This window comes from Protomyctophum bolini, assembly GCF_963924005.1.
Source record: "Protomyctophum bolini genome assembly, chromosome: 23".
NCBI classification, from domain to species: domain Eukaryota; kingdom Metazoa; phylum Chordata; class Actinopteri; order Myctophiformes; family Myctophidae; genus Protomyctophum; species Protomyctophum bolini.
Genome location: NC_137884.1, coordinates 7,538,116 through 7,554,186, shown reverse-complemented (window position 1 = coordinate 7,554,186; position 16,071 = coordinate 7,538,116). Strand labels below are relative to the sequence as shown.

Genomic DNA, 16,071 nt, shown 5'->3' with positions numbered 1-16,071 from the left:
CTTAGTGTCTACTCACTGTCTGTGGACAGTTCTAGCATCATGTAGCGATACTATGAAGGTTGGCTATGCGAGGCTATAGAGTCTATAGCCTCGTATAGCCACTGTCTATAGTAGGCTATAGACAGTTCAGAAACTTGCCTATAACAGTGATATCACTGGTAGGCAGGTTTGATTAATTTCAACAAGATTTCAAACATATTAGCCTATTATTTATCTATAAATGCAAGAGCAATGTCTTCTGTTTCCATATTTCTTTCTGCTCCGAGACACAGACCAAATAGTTACGGTAAAATTAGTGCCATCTTATAATTGCCTTTAGGTATTAAGTTGCAGACAGTGAAAGGAAAGAATGGCAGACTGACCTACATGTCTATTTGGTCGATGCCGAACATGGTCGTTGGGTGGCGGTGTTGGTCAACGTGTAGCTTGCAGACGCTACCCTCGCCTACTATGGTCACCTGTGGTCCAGAAAACATTTAAAAATCAAAGATTATTAGTACAGTCAGTCACTACGCAGCGGTTCTCAAGTGGTGTCCAGGTACCATCAGGGTTTCTTGAGGGTGTTTCAAATGGGCCCCCCATACACAGTGACACAGGTCTGTTGAAAAGTGAACACAAATTGGACAGTTCTTATTGTAAGGTTAGCCCTGGACCAGGGCTATTTTAAGGTATACATCGCGTAATTCGCTTTGATGTAGTCTACTGCCTGGCTTCATTTTCAAATACAACAAATCGCGGCTTAGAATTGTGTCCTACATTTGGATTCATGTATATGAATTATGAAACTTCGCTAAAACAATTCAAATTAATTGCGGTTCACCCCCCGGGGGCGTGGTCTATGTGCGGAAGAGGCGTGGTGTAAAACAGGAAGAGTGATGTAAACAAAAACATTGGATAAAAACAAAACAGTCAGAAAGTAGCCATTAGCAGCAGGCGTCATGTGAAGACTGTTACAAATCCTGATAGACTAGTTGTTTTTTTAACTCACCACTAACTAAGGCTTTATACAACAAACGCCGTGTTTAGCTATAGTGTCATCTAGCTAACTACAACGGCGAAGCAAAATGGACGACAACAAGGTAATGCTACAACCACATTTTCGTAACCCAGTGTTACAAGAATGCAAAACGGTCTCAGATTGGGGACTACTGCGTGTTAATCCAACCTCTGAGTTTGTTTGCTAATCTAACCCAGGTTGAAGGGTTTAATTGATACCAGGGATTAAAGGAGCCTTTCAGGATTTACAATCTTCTGGCCATGATGATGGCATGCTAGCCTAGCTGCCCGCCTGCCCATAACAAAAACATCACCAACTTCCAAATCAAATCAGTCGATTGGTGTGGTTATTGTCTAGGGGAAAGATCAAAATGCAGTTCTGTTTGACTTTGACAACACTGTTTAAGTCCATAGCTTTATTTTAATGCCGGCATTATAGCTATGGACCAGAGCTAACTAGTCCAAGAATGGCAGATATTTAATGTCTTGTCATGTATCCCACCATACACAACAGAATGTCTGTGATATCATATTACATACATGTATGTACTGTATTCCATTATGCACACAGCCATCGGTCATATATGAGTTATCTATGGCAAAAAAAAAACTCACCCAAAAATGTATTGCTTCAATTTGGGGTCAGATATTGTCCTCTAAATTCCACATCCATGATTTGGAAGTTTAATAGTAAAATATCTCCACTTTTCCACACGGACAACATTCTCCTAGACTCCTACTACTAACATGCTTGCAGGACAGGCAGGTGTCAGAACCATAGTAGGAACTGGACAAATTGCAAACCTCCTCTGACTGGGGAGCATTGCGTATGGGCACACGCGGGTGTGATTAATTACATTACCAATCGCAACGCACCTGTCAACCAGTGGTGGAAACTAAGTAACTAAGTACATTTACTTAAGTACAATTTCGAGGTATACTTTACTTGAGGCTTTCCTAGTTTCCACATTTACTTCTACGCCACTACATCTCGGATCCAAATATTATGCTTTTACACCACTACATTTTAACATTTGAAAACTTTATGATTATTACAATACGAATACGTCTTCAACCCTAGTATTAAGTATTATACATTTTAGCCATTGGAAAATAGCTGATTTACAAGCTCACAATGCGTTGTGAATCGTGATGCGACCGATTCGTGACCCATTGTGAACTTGTAGATCTGATATTTTCAAAACTTTTGAAATGGGACATTCTGCACAAATTCACTGTGCTTCTGGCCCCCCGACTCGTATACTGTATAATATACTGGTGATTGTAGGATTTTGGAAAACAAAAGTGTGTTTGTGTGTGTGTGTGTGTGTGTGTGTGTGTGTGTGTGTGTGTAGATCGTGGGAGGCAAAGTGAAGAAGCCTGGGAAGCGGGGACGCAAGCCTGCAAAGATTGACCTGAAGGCCAAGCTGGAGCGGAGCCGGCAGAGTGCACGGGAGTGTCGGGCCAGGAAGAAGCTGCGCTACCAGTACCTGGAAGAGCTGGTGTCCAGCAAGGAGAGGGCCATCTGTGCACTGCGAGAGGAGCTCGAGATGGTACTAACCTACTAGCTTTGACAATATAATGTCTGTCTAGGTCGCAGTGGTGCTAATCCTTGTCAGGCCGTACCCCCCCCCCCCCCCCCCCCAAAATAATAATATTTTAAGTTAACTGTGGAACCCCCAAAATAATCATATTTGAACTGGCTGGGGAGTGGGACCCCCCACAATAATCATATTCGAACTGGCTGGGGAGTCCTATTTGGCTGGGGAGTCCTATTAATCCTATTTGAACTGGGGACCCCCCACCCTGGCCTGACAAGCACTTGTAATTGTAAAACATGCATTTAGTTTGACTCAGTTCCACAGATAATAATTGTGAAAAATTGAAAATGTTCACAATTCTTGCCTCTTATATGACATTTTGACCAGTATTTTGAGAAGTGTTTAATGGTATAGTCTGATGACATAAACACTTAATTGTCTAGAGCAGCCATTCTCAACCTGTGGTGGGCCGGGGCTTACTGGTGGGCCACCAAATTGGTAAAACACTAAGATTGTATTGGTAATAAAAATATGTAAAAACACAAGCCCTAACCACACCAAAGGGTCACGGTTGCAAGGAGTTAACGCTAAAACCGTCTTGACCCTTTGGTGTGGTTTGGCCCATTGAATTCCGTGCGTTGAATCACTAGGGTCGACGTGCAACAAGACATATCACACTGTAGGGACAATGCTAAAACTGTCTTGACCCTTTGGTGTGGTTTGGCCCATTGAATTCCATGCGTTGAATCACTAGGGTCGACGTGCAACAAGACATCTCACACTGCAGGGACAATGCTAAAACTGTCTTGACCCTTTGGTGTGGTTAGGGCTTAACACAGCAGCCATTGCGTTAAGTGGCCAGATGGGTGCACTGTGAACACTTTTTCAATTAGGCCTTGATCCAGAAGAGATCACTTGTTTAGAGCCAGACTAAAGGGGATAATTTGCTTACTTGCCAATTATGGTTTGACTTGAAAATTAATCTTACTTGGCAATATCTCTATTTTGGGCAGTAGCAGATCTACAAGCTCACAACCTGTCGCAATGAGATGACCTGTGAGCTTGTAGATCTGTAATTTTCATGCAACACTATCGTATGATGTAGTAATAAATGGGGCCCTACACCCAACAGCCCAACAGCAAGGGCTACTTCACATTTCAATAGGGGGGCTCAACGAACAGCAATTCGTTGTGTAGTGTATCTGACATCAGTAGAGCTTTTGTCAACATGTACCATAATATATATTTGTTTTTGTTTTGTCCAAAGTACAAACAGTGGTGCTCAGCCATGGACCAAGGGAAGATCCCTGCGGAAATCAAGGCTCTCCTCACAGGCGACGAGCAGAAAATGCCTCAAGGCAGCAGTACCAAGACGTCCAAGAACAGCAAATCTAACATGCCCAGCAACGGCCAGGGCTAACCTTCTCTGGAAGACCACTCACCGTCTAGCCCCTGGAAAGAGAAACTCGTCCTACGCAGAGAGTCAGTACGAAGGGCTTGGAGCAAAAAAAAACTAAAACTAAAAGATGTCAGGGGTGTTGTTGGTCCCCTTTCGTTCTGTACAATCTGTCGTGTGGTTTAGAAGTGAGTTTTGAGTCCTGTGTACGTGCCTCACAGGAAGGGGCATGTAGCTTGCAGTAAACCACCAGACCTCCTTATGTTTGTGCAAAAGGTGAGCATAGTTTTGCTCATTTCTAATTCACTAACGTTTAGGAGAGGCGTTCAGATGCATACACAACCTTAAGTCAGAAGTTACATTTACAAATATAGATGCTGTATCTGTGTCAGCAAAACAACACCTAATTAACCAGTATATTGCTTAGTATTCTTTCCGTACGCATAGTATAATGCACGTAAAATGGCTGTGTACATCTGGTATAAGCAACAGGCTAATTCCTTTTGTTCCGTTTCCCACCTGTCATAGTTTTGAATGTTATGGATCTAGAAATGGCCAAAGGGATACTTGGGCTTAGAAATAAGGTCTGGCTTGTTATGCTAATGGTGCTTGTTAAGAATGTTTGCCAAAAGATGTCGGCCTCACTGGTATAGGCATTGAAATGATTCCCAGAGGCAGGTCGGCGCATGTAAAACCAAGACGGCTTCAACGCTGCATATATAGATAGAAATTTAGCACACACGCCAGGAGTCAAAATGTATGTTAGTACTGATACGTTGATTGGATGTACAGTATGTATGTGGATCTATTTTTGTATTTGTATTTTATATATTGGATCGAAAGAAAGCACTTTGTGGATATTTTGTAGTGTTTGTCATCACAAATCCGCCCCATGTGTTGTCTGGACAGGGTCTGTTGGATTGACCGAACAGAGAAAGTTGCAATTCCACTTTTCTTTTCTTTTAAAGATGTAGCACTAGCTTCTGATTTAATGTGGGGGAAAAATATTACAATTATAAATGGCTACTGTTTGAACTTTTGACGCTGGGAAATGAATTATCTTAACAACAATGGGGTTAAGAAACCAATTCTATGGAAAAGTAGAACAGTTAAGCGCTGCGACTCCTTTTTTCCCTGCACTATTTGTTTTAGATTTTTCTTTTGCCGTTTTTTGCCTTTATTATATTGATAGGGTACAGTAATTAGACAGGAAAGGGGGAGAGAGATGGGGAGTGACACGCGGCAAAGGCTGTCGGGCTCGGGAGTCGAACCCGCGGCACGCCGTCCGGCTGGCTTGGCAGCCTACGAGCTTTCCCTACACTATTTCATCTTATATTCATCTGTTCTTTGCAAATTAAAGTGGTTCGATGGAAGTTGCAGCTTGATTACAAATGAGCTCTTTTCTCTGTTCAAGTAGTTCTAAAATGTAAATTCCTTAATCCATGGAACAGAGGATAATCTGCTTTGTTATGTCCCTTAAACCAGTGGTTCTCAAAGTGGGGTCCCCACTGCAATTATTTTAAGATGGGGGTTGAGATAAAAGTTGGAGAACCACTGTATTTAAACATAATTAGCCTCAGGTAAGCACTTTGCACCTTGTTAAATCGGGAAGAACTAAATTGGATCAGTTCCTCAGTGTTTCTGCAGTGTGTGTGTGTGTGTGTGTGTGTGTGTGTGTGTGTGTTTGTATTACTATACTTGTGAGGACCAAATGTCCCCACAAGTATCTGAATGTTTTTCTGGTCCTAAGGAGAGAAAAAAAAAGTTGAAAAGAATATTTTTAGAGCTGCATTTTCAATTCGGACACGATTCAGGTTGTGGTTAGGAATAGGATTAGACATTTAGGTTTAGGGATTAGTAGAGTTGTGCCTGATTTACACTTATACTTGTGCGATGCGTTGTGAGCTTGTAGATCAGCAATTGTTTTGCTTTAGGCTTATTTTTTTGTATTTATTATTTTTAATGGCCTTCATAAAATCACTTTCTTCAAACGTTGATGTACTCACAAGTATATGAATACAAACTGTGTGTGTGCGTGCGCCAGTCTGTCCACAATGACAGTCAAACCCAGATATCAGTCCTGTGTTGGCCAGAAGGTGAAATAAGTACTCTGATTTCTACTGAATTAAAGTAGCAATACTGCAATATATAAATACTCTCTGTACGAACTAAATTCCTGTGTTCACAATTTGACATGAGTAACAGTACAAACACATTGGCATGAAGATGTACTTGAAAGTACCATAGTAAAAGTTGTTTGTGTTATTGATGTAGATCTGCCATTTTCGAAAAGCATAGGGCTTTAATGTATGTTTTGTACCAATCTACATCTACAAAGTTTTAAAATAATTGTGGCGAGAAGTGTGAAGTCTTGCCCCCCCGTAAAGCACCTTTTGAGTACTTGAATACTAAAAGTACCTAAAAATGGGTTGGATACCCTCGTGCTTTCTTTGTGGATAATATTTTAGGTTTCTGTAATTCCTTCTGAAGAGTGATGATATGGAAATATGGCAATTAGACTCCTGTCCTTCATTAGAATAAATGGGGAAACTGAACTTAAATTAAGTTGTTAAGTAGATGTTATTTGATCTCTGCAATATTACTGTTGTAAGTCTCTTGTAAGATTGTACATCCATTTTCAACATAACATTTGCACCTGTAAGCAAACCACTATGAAAAATAAAGTGGACATTCCCACTTTTTGTCCTCTGTCAGGCTGTCACACCTAATCACAATTATTTCAGATAATTGAGAAATTATTTGTGCATAATTGAGAAATGAACATTTTCCATAATGAGCAGAATAGCTGATCTACAAACTCCCAGCGTGCCACCATGCACCATATTTAAATGCACAATTTACAATGCATTGCGAGCCAGCTTGTAGATCGCCTATTTCCGCTTTTTACATTTGAATATTTTCAATATGTACAATAATACAATGTTCAATGCCAAAAACGCAATTGAATCGTTAATTGCAATTATTAGCCCTACATGCGCTTTAAAGGAGAATTCCATTCATTTTCAACATTGAACTATGTCTGTAGGGCCAATATGCCTTTCTTTCTATAATCATTCACCAGAGATATACGGTTTAACGTGCTCACACTTTGGGACTTGGGCGTCTTGTTGTTGTTTACTCACTTGTTGTATAGTTGTTTGTCGATGGCGATTGACGACTGCAACGGGTTGGTTTTATTGGTAGGAGTTTGTGTTGTGTGAGTGTATGGTTCAAAATAAACGGGGGCAAACAAAAACAAGAACAGGCTCCAGACATAAACTAAATAAAGGTCTCAAAAAACAGACGAGCGCAGGGTTCAATAAACAAATAATAAAGTAGGCTACTTTTCTTTCTTTCTTTCCTTTCTTTCTCTAACTGCGCTGTTTGTGCGTTGCGTGCAAGCTGTTGAAAATCTGTATCTCTACTGGCGTCTTTCTTCCTACAGCTGTGAGCCTGTGGCTTAATTAAAGGGAACCATGGTGCCATTTCTCAAGGCAACCAGTGGGGGCGCCATTTGGTCAAATCAAATAAGATGGCTCCTACAATGTCATTAATATACCTTAGTTGTGTGGAAATAATAAAAATGAGTATCCCCCCCCCCCTTCCGTGTACCCTAAAACTGGAGAACTTGGTGGGGTCATGTGATCACTGACCCCACTTGTCACACCCCAATTCTAGGCTACACAGAAGGGGGGGAACATTCCACACAACTCTAAGGTATATATATGACTTAGTTCAATGTTGAAAATGAGGGGTATTCCCCCTTAACCACCCACCTGGATACAGTATATTCACGGATGAACCTTTAAGCAGACCACCAGGTTCTGGGACCCATTTTGACCTGAGATCAGATTCCAAAAATGTCTTCTACATCCTGGGAACACCAAAAGGGTTTCCCGCCCAAAATGGGTTAAATCAACATTAATACATCTATTGTAATGTAATACTTAGGATTAGGAATTGTAGCTATTTGAATAGATTTTATTGTTGCTTCTTCTATAGAAAGCATGGGTCTTGAAATCACATTTGACAGAACACACAAGACGTCTCACAAGTGTATCATTACACAATGACATTAACAATGTCCTTTTTGCACAACGTACTGTTAGCATTTCTAAAGGGTGAGACCATGATGGCTGCCAGACAGTATTATATAGGCGTCCTTTTCAGGGAGCTGACCTCGATGTGCAGGTGTCAGCTCTCTAACCTGAATGGGGTTTAGCCCTCGCTTAAAAATGGGAATCACAGGAATTACATGAGCGAGTGTGACAAACATTACAGAATGAACTCCCTCTACAATCTTCCTCGAATGCTCTCCTTATCTTGACGGTCCGGGAATAACAATAGACTACGGTATACTGCACTACCTGAGAAATCCATTGAACTGCGACGCACATTAAACCTACACACATTCAAGATTCAGCTGGTGGTCAAACATAGAGTTTAGACAAAACAAGACGCTAAAAGTTGGTTGCACACTGGACGCATTTTTCGGAAAACCGATGGAGAAATAAATCTGAAAAACGAGCTCTGTGCGCAGGGACCTTAACTCAGTTTTTCTTATTTTAGCTCTTTGCTCTAAGTTGCAACTGAATGTAGGGCACAAATACCCCAAGTTTTCAAAAAGTGTCACCAGAATGTCTCTCTTTTTTTTCTTTCACAGTTTCACAAACTCGCCCTCGGGTCTACACAAAAGTATTAGGAGGATTGGCGTTGATTGGCCAGGCTAGCTTTTTTTCCTTTGCTTCTCGGTCGAAAGTGTCATAAACCGAGTCCTTTGTCACGGTCTTTGCTGACGACACGGGAACATCGACCACCCCGACGTAGTTCTTCTTGGCCATCCGCGAGCTGGCCGTGATGGTGTAGGCGTTGCTCCGGTAGCACTTCATGGACGACATGCAGAACGTCTCCCTCATGCCCCGTCTGAAGTTTGCGTTGTACACAGAGTACAGTGTGGGCTTAGACGCCGTGGAGCTGAAGGAAATCCACGAGACGGCGGTGAAGAACAGCGCCACCCGCCTGCTGGGGCCGTCCGCCTCACTGGGATGCCACAGCTGGGCCACGTAGAACGGCGTCCAGGTGAGCAGGAACACCGAGTTGAGCATGAGGAACATCTTGATGGTCTTCACTTTAGTCCTGGGCACGATGTTCATGGTGCGCCGCACCGTGCGGCCGTCGCCGCTGATCCTCCAGATGTAGCAGACCACGCGCTGGTAGAAGGACGCCACCAGCACCGCCGGCACCAGGAAGCCCAGGAGGAAGTGGGCGGCGGCGTACGACATGCCGCCCCAGCTGTTGGGGAGGAAGAAGTCGCAGTGGCCGGCGGCGTCCATGGACGAGGAGCCGTAGAAGAAGAGGCAGGGAGAGACGAAGGCTGCGTCGAACAGCCAGGAGGCCGTGATCATCCTCTTGGCTTTCTCCCGGGACACCTTGAAGCTCAGCGGGTAGACGATAGTGTAGAAGCGATCCACGCAGATGGAGAGCAGCACGTACACCTGCACGTAGGCCTGGCACAGTTATTACATCATCGCCCAATCGCAATTATTTGAGATAAGCGATGAATAATTATGTTTCGCATGACCATCAATTGTTTCCATGTTGAGAATTTGTGACAAAAGAAATCATAAACACCAGAAATAGCAGAGCAACTATTTCCGCTACTTTGAAATGTTTTTGGAAAGAAAGAAAAACAAAACATGAAAGTAGTATTAAATGTGTTATTTCTTTATATATTTAAGGCATTTGTCATATCTGCCCTGTGCAATTTGTGATTACGAAGCCTGTAAGGCAAACAGAAATACAAATTGTTAAAAAGAAAACACACAATTCAATTGCTAATCGCAAATCATTTGTGTGCCAGTTAACCCATTTAAGACTGAGACCAGATTCTCTACAAAATGTCTTCTAAATCATGACAGTTTTTTGAAAAACCTACGTTTCTATATCAGTGGTTCTCAAACTATTTCATGTCAAGGACCCCCAGAATGATATGTATTTGGCCGCAGACCAATCTCAAAATATGTTGTTCCCCCCCCCCCCACAAGCTTGTAGATCTGCTATTTTACACCAAAAAGGGGTTCCTCGTCCTGAAGGGAGTTGACGGTCAACTCTAAAATGTCACAATCTGCCCCGGCCCCTGTACCTGCACGCCGGGACACAGGTGCTGGAGGTAGCGCACGGCCTTGCAGGCGGCGGTGCTCAGAGGCCAGCGGCCCGCGGTGACCTGCAGCAGCACGAAGGGCGCACAGCCCAGGCTCAGCAGCAGGTCGGCGCACGCCATGGACACCACGAAGTAGTTGGTGGTGGACTGGGTCCTCCGGCTCCGATGGATCACCAGGCACACCAGGGCGTTCCCCAGGATGGACACCAGCCACAGGACCCCGAACACCAAGCCCAGGACGGCCACCTCGCCTGTGGGGTTGTTGTCACAATGTTTTTTTTTAATGTTCTTTATTTGACAGATTACAGTATATTTGACAGATTACAGTAGATAGACAGGAAAGAGAGAGATGGGGGGGGGAGACGCAAAGTTCATGGTGATCGGGATTCGAACCCGTGACACGCTGTAAAGCTAGGTGCCTGGACCACTGAGCCACGGCCCAGGCCTATTATAATTACATAATCGTCTAATCGCAATTATTTTGTCATGAACGTCATAATTGCGTCCATGTTGAATAAAGGGTCATGCCTAAAAAAAATGCACAAATAGCAGATCTACAAGCTTACAACGCGTCATGAAGTGACGCGATGTAAGCTTGTAGGTCAGCTATTTATTATTTCTTGGTATTATTTAAGTTGTCATTTGTCATATCTGTACTGTGCACATTTTTATTTATTTTTTATATTTTTTATCCCACGATTTTGCAACCCATTTTTTCACCCAGTGTCAATTATCTAATGTAATCCTGACCTCATGCTTCCTTCTATGCATGAGGAGTCCAAGCTGCTTCTTTTCATCTGACAGGAGGGAGTTTATTCCGACCAGTTCCATTCCCCTCCATCAGGCCGCCCCGACTGGCCAGGGGGTGGTAGTATAGAGACCAGGATTACTGCATGTTTTTTGTGAGGGTACCTAGTACCTAGGGGACATGGGGAGAACTCCACACAGAAAGGCCCTTTCGCCAACCCCGCCTCGAGTATGGGCACTGATGACGCGGAGGAGAGAACACGCCCACAGCGTCCCCAGCAGGAATCGAAAACCAGGACCTTCTTGCTGTGAGGCAACAGCACTACCTACGACTGTGCCACCGTGCCCCTCTATGCACGTTTTTATTATGAAGCCTCTGCCCTAACCGCACCAATGCAACTCCTTGCGACAAAATATTTATAAGGACATGTCACACCAACTGCCATTGGGGATAATGGTTTCACGCAACTACTCGCAACCGTTTGGTGTAAGGAGTTGCATGTCGAATCATTGGTGCGGCTAGGGCCTAAAAGGCTAAACAGAATTGCTATTTATATTCGTAATGTTCCAATTTCCAATGTCAAAAACACAATTAAACCATTAATCACAACTATTTGTGTGATTGAATCGTGACAGCCCTACTCGCCTGAGGTGAGCTCAAAAGAGGCCAGGGTCCCGTTCCGCTGGCTCCCGGGCGGCTCGGCATCGCGGTCGCAGAGAAGCGTCGTGTGTGAGCCGGCCTGGACCGTTGAGTTGTCCCTCTCGGAGAAGTTAAAGGACGTCAGATATGTGAAGGCCGGGGAGTACAGGGAGGGATTGACGCCGCGGGGATCCGTTGAATGTGCGTACACCATGGCTGGACCGGCTGCGGAGACACGTTCAACACATGGATCATGCCGGTTAGGAACTCAATGAAGTGAAAGGTTTGTTATTCCATTTTCAGCATTAGTGAAGTGGCCGGGTGCGGCTGCACTAATAACTTTGGAGCATGCCCGTCTGGAGTTTAAATGGACATCAGTCAAAAGGGAGACATCGAAGAGGAACGATGGATGGGGAAGGATCAACATATGGAATGTCAGAACAGGTTCTGACATTATCCATAATTCCATATCCATATATGGAGATCTAAGGGTTTGTTGGCCAATATTGATAACAGCAGGGATCTCCATATAATATGAGCTTAATTGCGACAGCAGTTCGCATTTACTAAGACATCAGATGTCACGAGACCTGGGCACCATATATGGGGCTTTCCCATGTATGGGGATTTTGAGTGATAAACTGACTGACTGACGGGAATTGCACATTTTCATAGTAAATGCGACCTGAGGTCGCAATTAAAAATAATCGTTTTGTATATTGGAGGATCTGTCTTGAGAGATTAACTCCTACAGGCCTCTTGTGTAGACTATAGGCTACATAAATGGTTTTCAAAGTGGGGTCCAGGGACCCCCAGGGGTGCTTGAGGGTGGTCCAATTTGGTCCATATATAGCAACAAAATTCAGTTTAACCACTTCAACCCTACTGTATTTACATCGGCTATAACAAATCTTGAAAAGATCTAACAGTCAAATCCATGCTAATTTCTGGGGTACTTGACATGGAAGCGTTTGAGAACCACTCGGCTACATAAGTCCTTTTTTACATGGGCATATCAGATTTACAGTCAGAATTCCATACTAGCAGAGATCCTTCAAATGAACGCAGATGTGCAGTGTAAATTAATAATGTTGTTTTGTCCAATCTCTATGGTACATAATGTTATAGGCCTAATTCATACAATTGTGGTTATAGAGCTGTAGCTTTTCATGAAGTGGTCCAAGAAGAAAAATGTCACTGGAATTTTGTGCGAGCTTTTGACCCCCTTCTCTCTCAGATTTTAGTCATTTTTTGCCAATTAATTCCTCCCCACACACATTCCTGTGTGTTGTCACTGCTGTTATATCCAACCGACTCCCCTGACAGGGAGGACATAGAGCCTCCGTGCTACTCCTCCCGCCCAACACTCCCCGGTGTCAGGTGCCGCCCGCCCCCCAGCACGTAGTACAAGGAATACATGCAGCGATATCACCCTCCCTGCCCGGCTTCCCACCCCCCGGACACGGGCCAATTGTGTTTGTGTAGAGATGCTCTACAAAGCCGGATGCACCGCGGTGGAATCGAACTCACAGCCTCTGTGGTGATGGACAAGCCACTGTACCACACGCGCGCTCATGTCCATCCAACCCAGCAGGAATGCTGACAACGGATGATTTCATTAGCACCGACTCCACAGAGAGGCAATGAATGATAGACCCTGGTTGCTGCTTCTCTCTCTCTGAGGAGGCTAGTAATGATGTGGAGCCATTCACATGGGAGATTGTCACGTTTACGCTACTGGTGGTGCTTCTGGATTCCCCCGTAGCAACCACCTGCTGCTATGACAATCATCTTATCCAATTAGAGCAATACGGTCCCTTCAGGCTATGGGGTCAAGCCTCTTTTTCACAGGAATCCTTCGTTCCCATGCTTTCCGGGTGCAATAGCTTAGAGTGGTTCTGATAGATTGTATTGATTGACTGTGTTGGAAAGTGATCTGTGCTCTTTTTTATGTCACCAATGACAACAAATAAAAACCAAACCAATGCATATTGCTTTATATTAGTGTATACATCAATGGCTCTCAAAACTTTTTATGCCACGGACCTCCATCTGAAAATATGTGAGAGACCCCCAAGAGTTTTGTTAATAGAACATCTCTAGATTACAGATTTTTTGGAAATCTTTCAAAAATAGCCGATCTACAAGCATGCAACATGTCCCATGGCCTTGTAGATCATCTTTTTATTTATTTTAATAGCCAAAGTGTAAAGTAGGTTTTTAAGTGGTTAAACTGATTGTGGCCTTTAACCTATTTTGCTGGGGACCTCATGGGGGTCCCGGGCCGGACCCCACTTTGAGAACCAATGGTTTATCCTATAATGTCTCTGTGTGGTAAACACTATGGCAACCCAACAAAGCTGTGACAGCCCTTATGTCAACAATCTGTTTGCTTGTGAGCAACACTGCGCAGGGCTAAACCTGACCTTTGCTGTCATTTGTTAGTGTTACTGTATTTTTTTTAAATAGGCTACTGGCTAAAATAAATCAATCAATAAATAAGGATTGTGCATGCAATCTAATAGGATATGTTCTACTTTCATGAGAAAGCGTGCAATGGGAATACGTTTTGCGGACTTCCCAGTAGCCCTGTGGTAGACTGAAAAGATGGCACATTTTCCTCGAAATTCGTAGCCTACATTTGTAATCGTCAGATTGCCAATTAGTGGCCTACTGTGGATAGGTCTGAATTCTGATAGGCTAACGATAGGGCTAGTATAGCTAGGCAATCAATCATCTTTCATTCTATTTTGGCGTTAAGGCCTACTCTGTGACTTCTACTAATCAGTTATTGTAATTTGTAGCTCAAATATCAACTAGGAATTCACGCCGTAAATGTATAGGCTTGCTCTAGGATTGATTCCATAATTTGTTTTGAGAAATGAACATCCTAAAGCATTGGTTTAATGTGCTCAATTACAATAACAAAATATACTTAAATATAGGCTACTATAACTGAATCAGGCCTAATAAGTCACACTCACACACTACTATAAGCGATGCTTTTTAACGAGGGACAAATACAAACTCACGCACCTGTTCTCAAAATATAGATTGCATTTCGTTCATTATCTTCTGTCTGCGTTATTGACGTTTTCCTCCTCAGTCACTGAAGGTCCGTCATTCAAGGCATGATGATTTTCCTTCACAGCGGCCAAGTCAACAACCTCCTCCTCCTCATCCTTCTAGGCTTCTACACGAGATGATGATGTTACACAGCTGCAGCACACAAGATGTCACACTGCTCCGTGCTCCTAACGGTCATCAGGCTCTGGTCCGGAAAAAGGCTCATACATACACCGGTGTTAGGTGATAAGTTATCACCTCCACCTTCACAATGACTCAACGAGTCGAGGCCAGGCATCAGCCTCCCTCGGACCCTCTGGTTCAGATGCAAAAAACCCGTGCCTGCAAATCTAGACCAATCAGTGAACGGGGTGATAGCTCCAGAGTGAAAGGACTGTCTGACAGTAAAAAACATAAAAACAGAGAGATGTGTCTAACCGCGGCGAATGACATCATGTTGTAGTTTTCTAATACTTAAAAACTACACCGCGTGACCGCGGTGATAAGCTATCACCTTAAACTGGAGTCACCGCTCTGCCAGGAGCAGTGTTGTTCCCATCGACAGAAACGTCTAAACGTGCTATTGTCCAACCATAGTAAAAACGATGAAAAATCATTTAGTTATTCACGGAAACAAAGGCAGTTTTATGACGTGGAAAAACTATTCTCTGCGGTGGGAAACGTCCCAGATGATCAAATGCATTATTTGGCCACTATAAAATATGTCCGACAAAGTGCACCGCCTGGTCGATTGAAAATAGCATTGATCAGCTCTGTAGGTGGCGCACTTGAGTAAATAGTAAATAAAATAGTATCCTTCTGGCAGACATTATTTTATCTTCTGGATAAAAAGTGTATTGTATACAAAAAGTTGGGTTTTCTGACGTCTGAGACGTTTCCCACCGCGGATAATAGTCTTTCAACATCATACAACTAATTGTTTCACTGGATAGCGAAATAAATAAATGACTACACACTGACTCGGAATACTACCGCTGGCTCAGCCCTGGCTGGACCACGGCTGGACCAGAGGAAATGCTACAGCACAGCAGCATTTCTCAAAGTTCTCTCAACCTGTGGGTCGGGGTCCACTGGCGGACCGTGAGGATATTGCAAGTGGGCCCACATATAATTTTAATGACGTGAGAGTCATGTGACATATTAAACATGAATGCAATGTGAAATAAATCAATACATAAATAAAAGGTGTATGTGTGTCTAGACTTAAAATAAATCAAGCTTCGAAAGATTTCCTATGAACAATAATTGTCAATGGGAATTTTGGCAATAATCTTTGTATAGGACAAGAATTGTCGATTTGCTTGTCATTGTCAATGGGAATTTAATGTTTGTGTAAAACGAGAATCTACAGTATATAGCTGTATATATATAGGAGGGGCTAGCGTTGGCAATACAAATTGCTTTTGTACTGCCAACGGCATACACTATAAAAGGGGGTCAGTTGCGTCATAATAGTATAATTACTGCTCCTATGCTGATGGGATGCTGTCGCAGCACATCTCCA

General features: G+C 43.2%; 2 protein-coding genes across 2 annotated transcripts; one reads left to right on the top strand and one right to left on the bottom strand.

Annotated features, from left to right (window-relative positions):
* The first annotated feature begins 864 nt into the window (after positions 1–864).
* On the top strand, positions 865–7,269 carry crebl2 (cAMP responsive element binding protein-like 2). The gene is made up of 3 exons (XM_080757314.1): positions 865–1,079; positions 2,352–2,549; positions 3,805–7,269. Exons 1-3 carry the CDS (start codon positions 1,065–1,067, stop codon positions 3,955–3,957), a joined length of 366 nt encoding a protein of 121 aa, XP_080613440.1. The 5' UTR covers positions 865–1,064; the 3' UTR covers positions 3,958–7,269.
* Positions 7,270–8,484: 1,215 nt separating this feature from the next.
* Positions 8,485–15,790, bottom strand: gpr19 (G protein-coupled receptor 19). The gene is made up of 4 exons (XM_080757716.1): positions 14,517–15,790; positions 11,487–11,705; positions 10,076–10,344; positions 8,485–9,428 (listed from the first exon to the last, which is right to left on the bottom strand). Exons 2-4 carry the CDS (start codon positions 11,692–11,694, stop codon positions 8,619–8,621), a joined length of 1,287 nt encoding a protein of 428 aa, XP_080613842.1. The 5' UTR covers positions 11,695–11,705; positions 14,517–15,790; the 3' UTR covers positions 8,485–8,618.
* Positions 15,791–16,071: the final 281 nt, after the last annotated feature.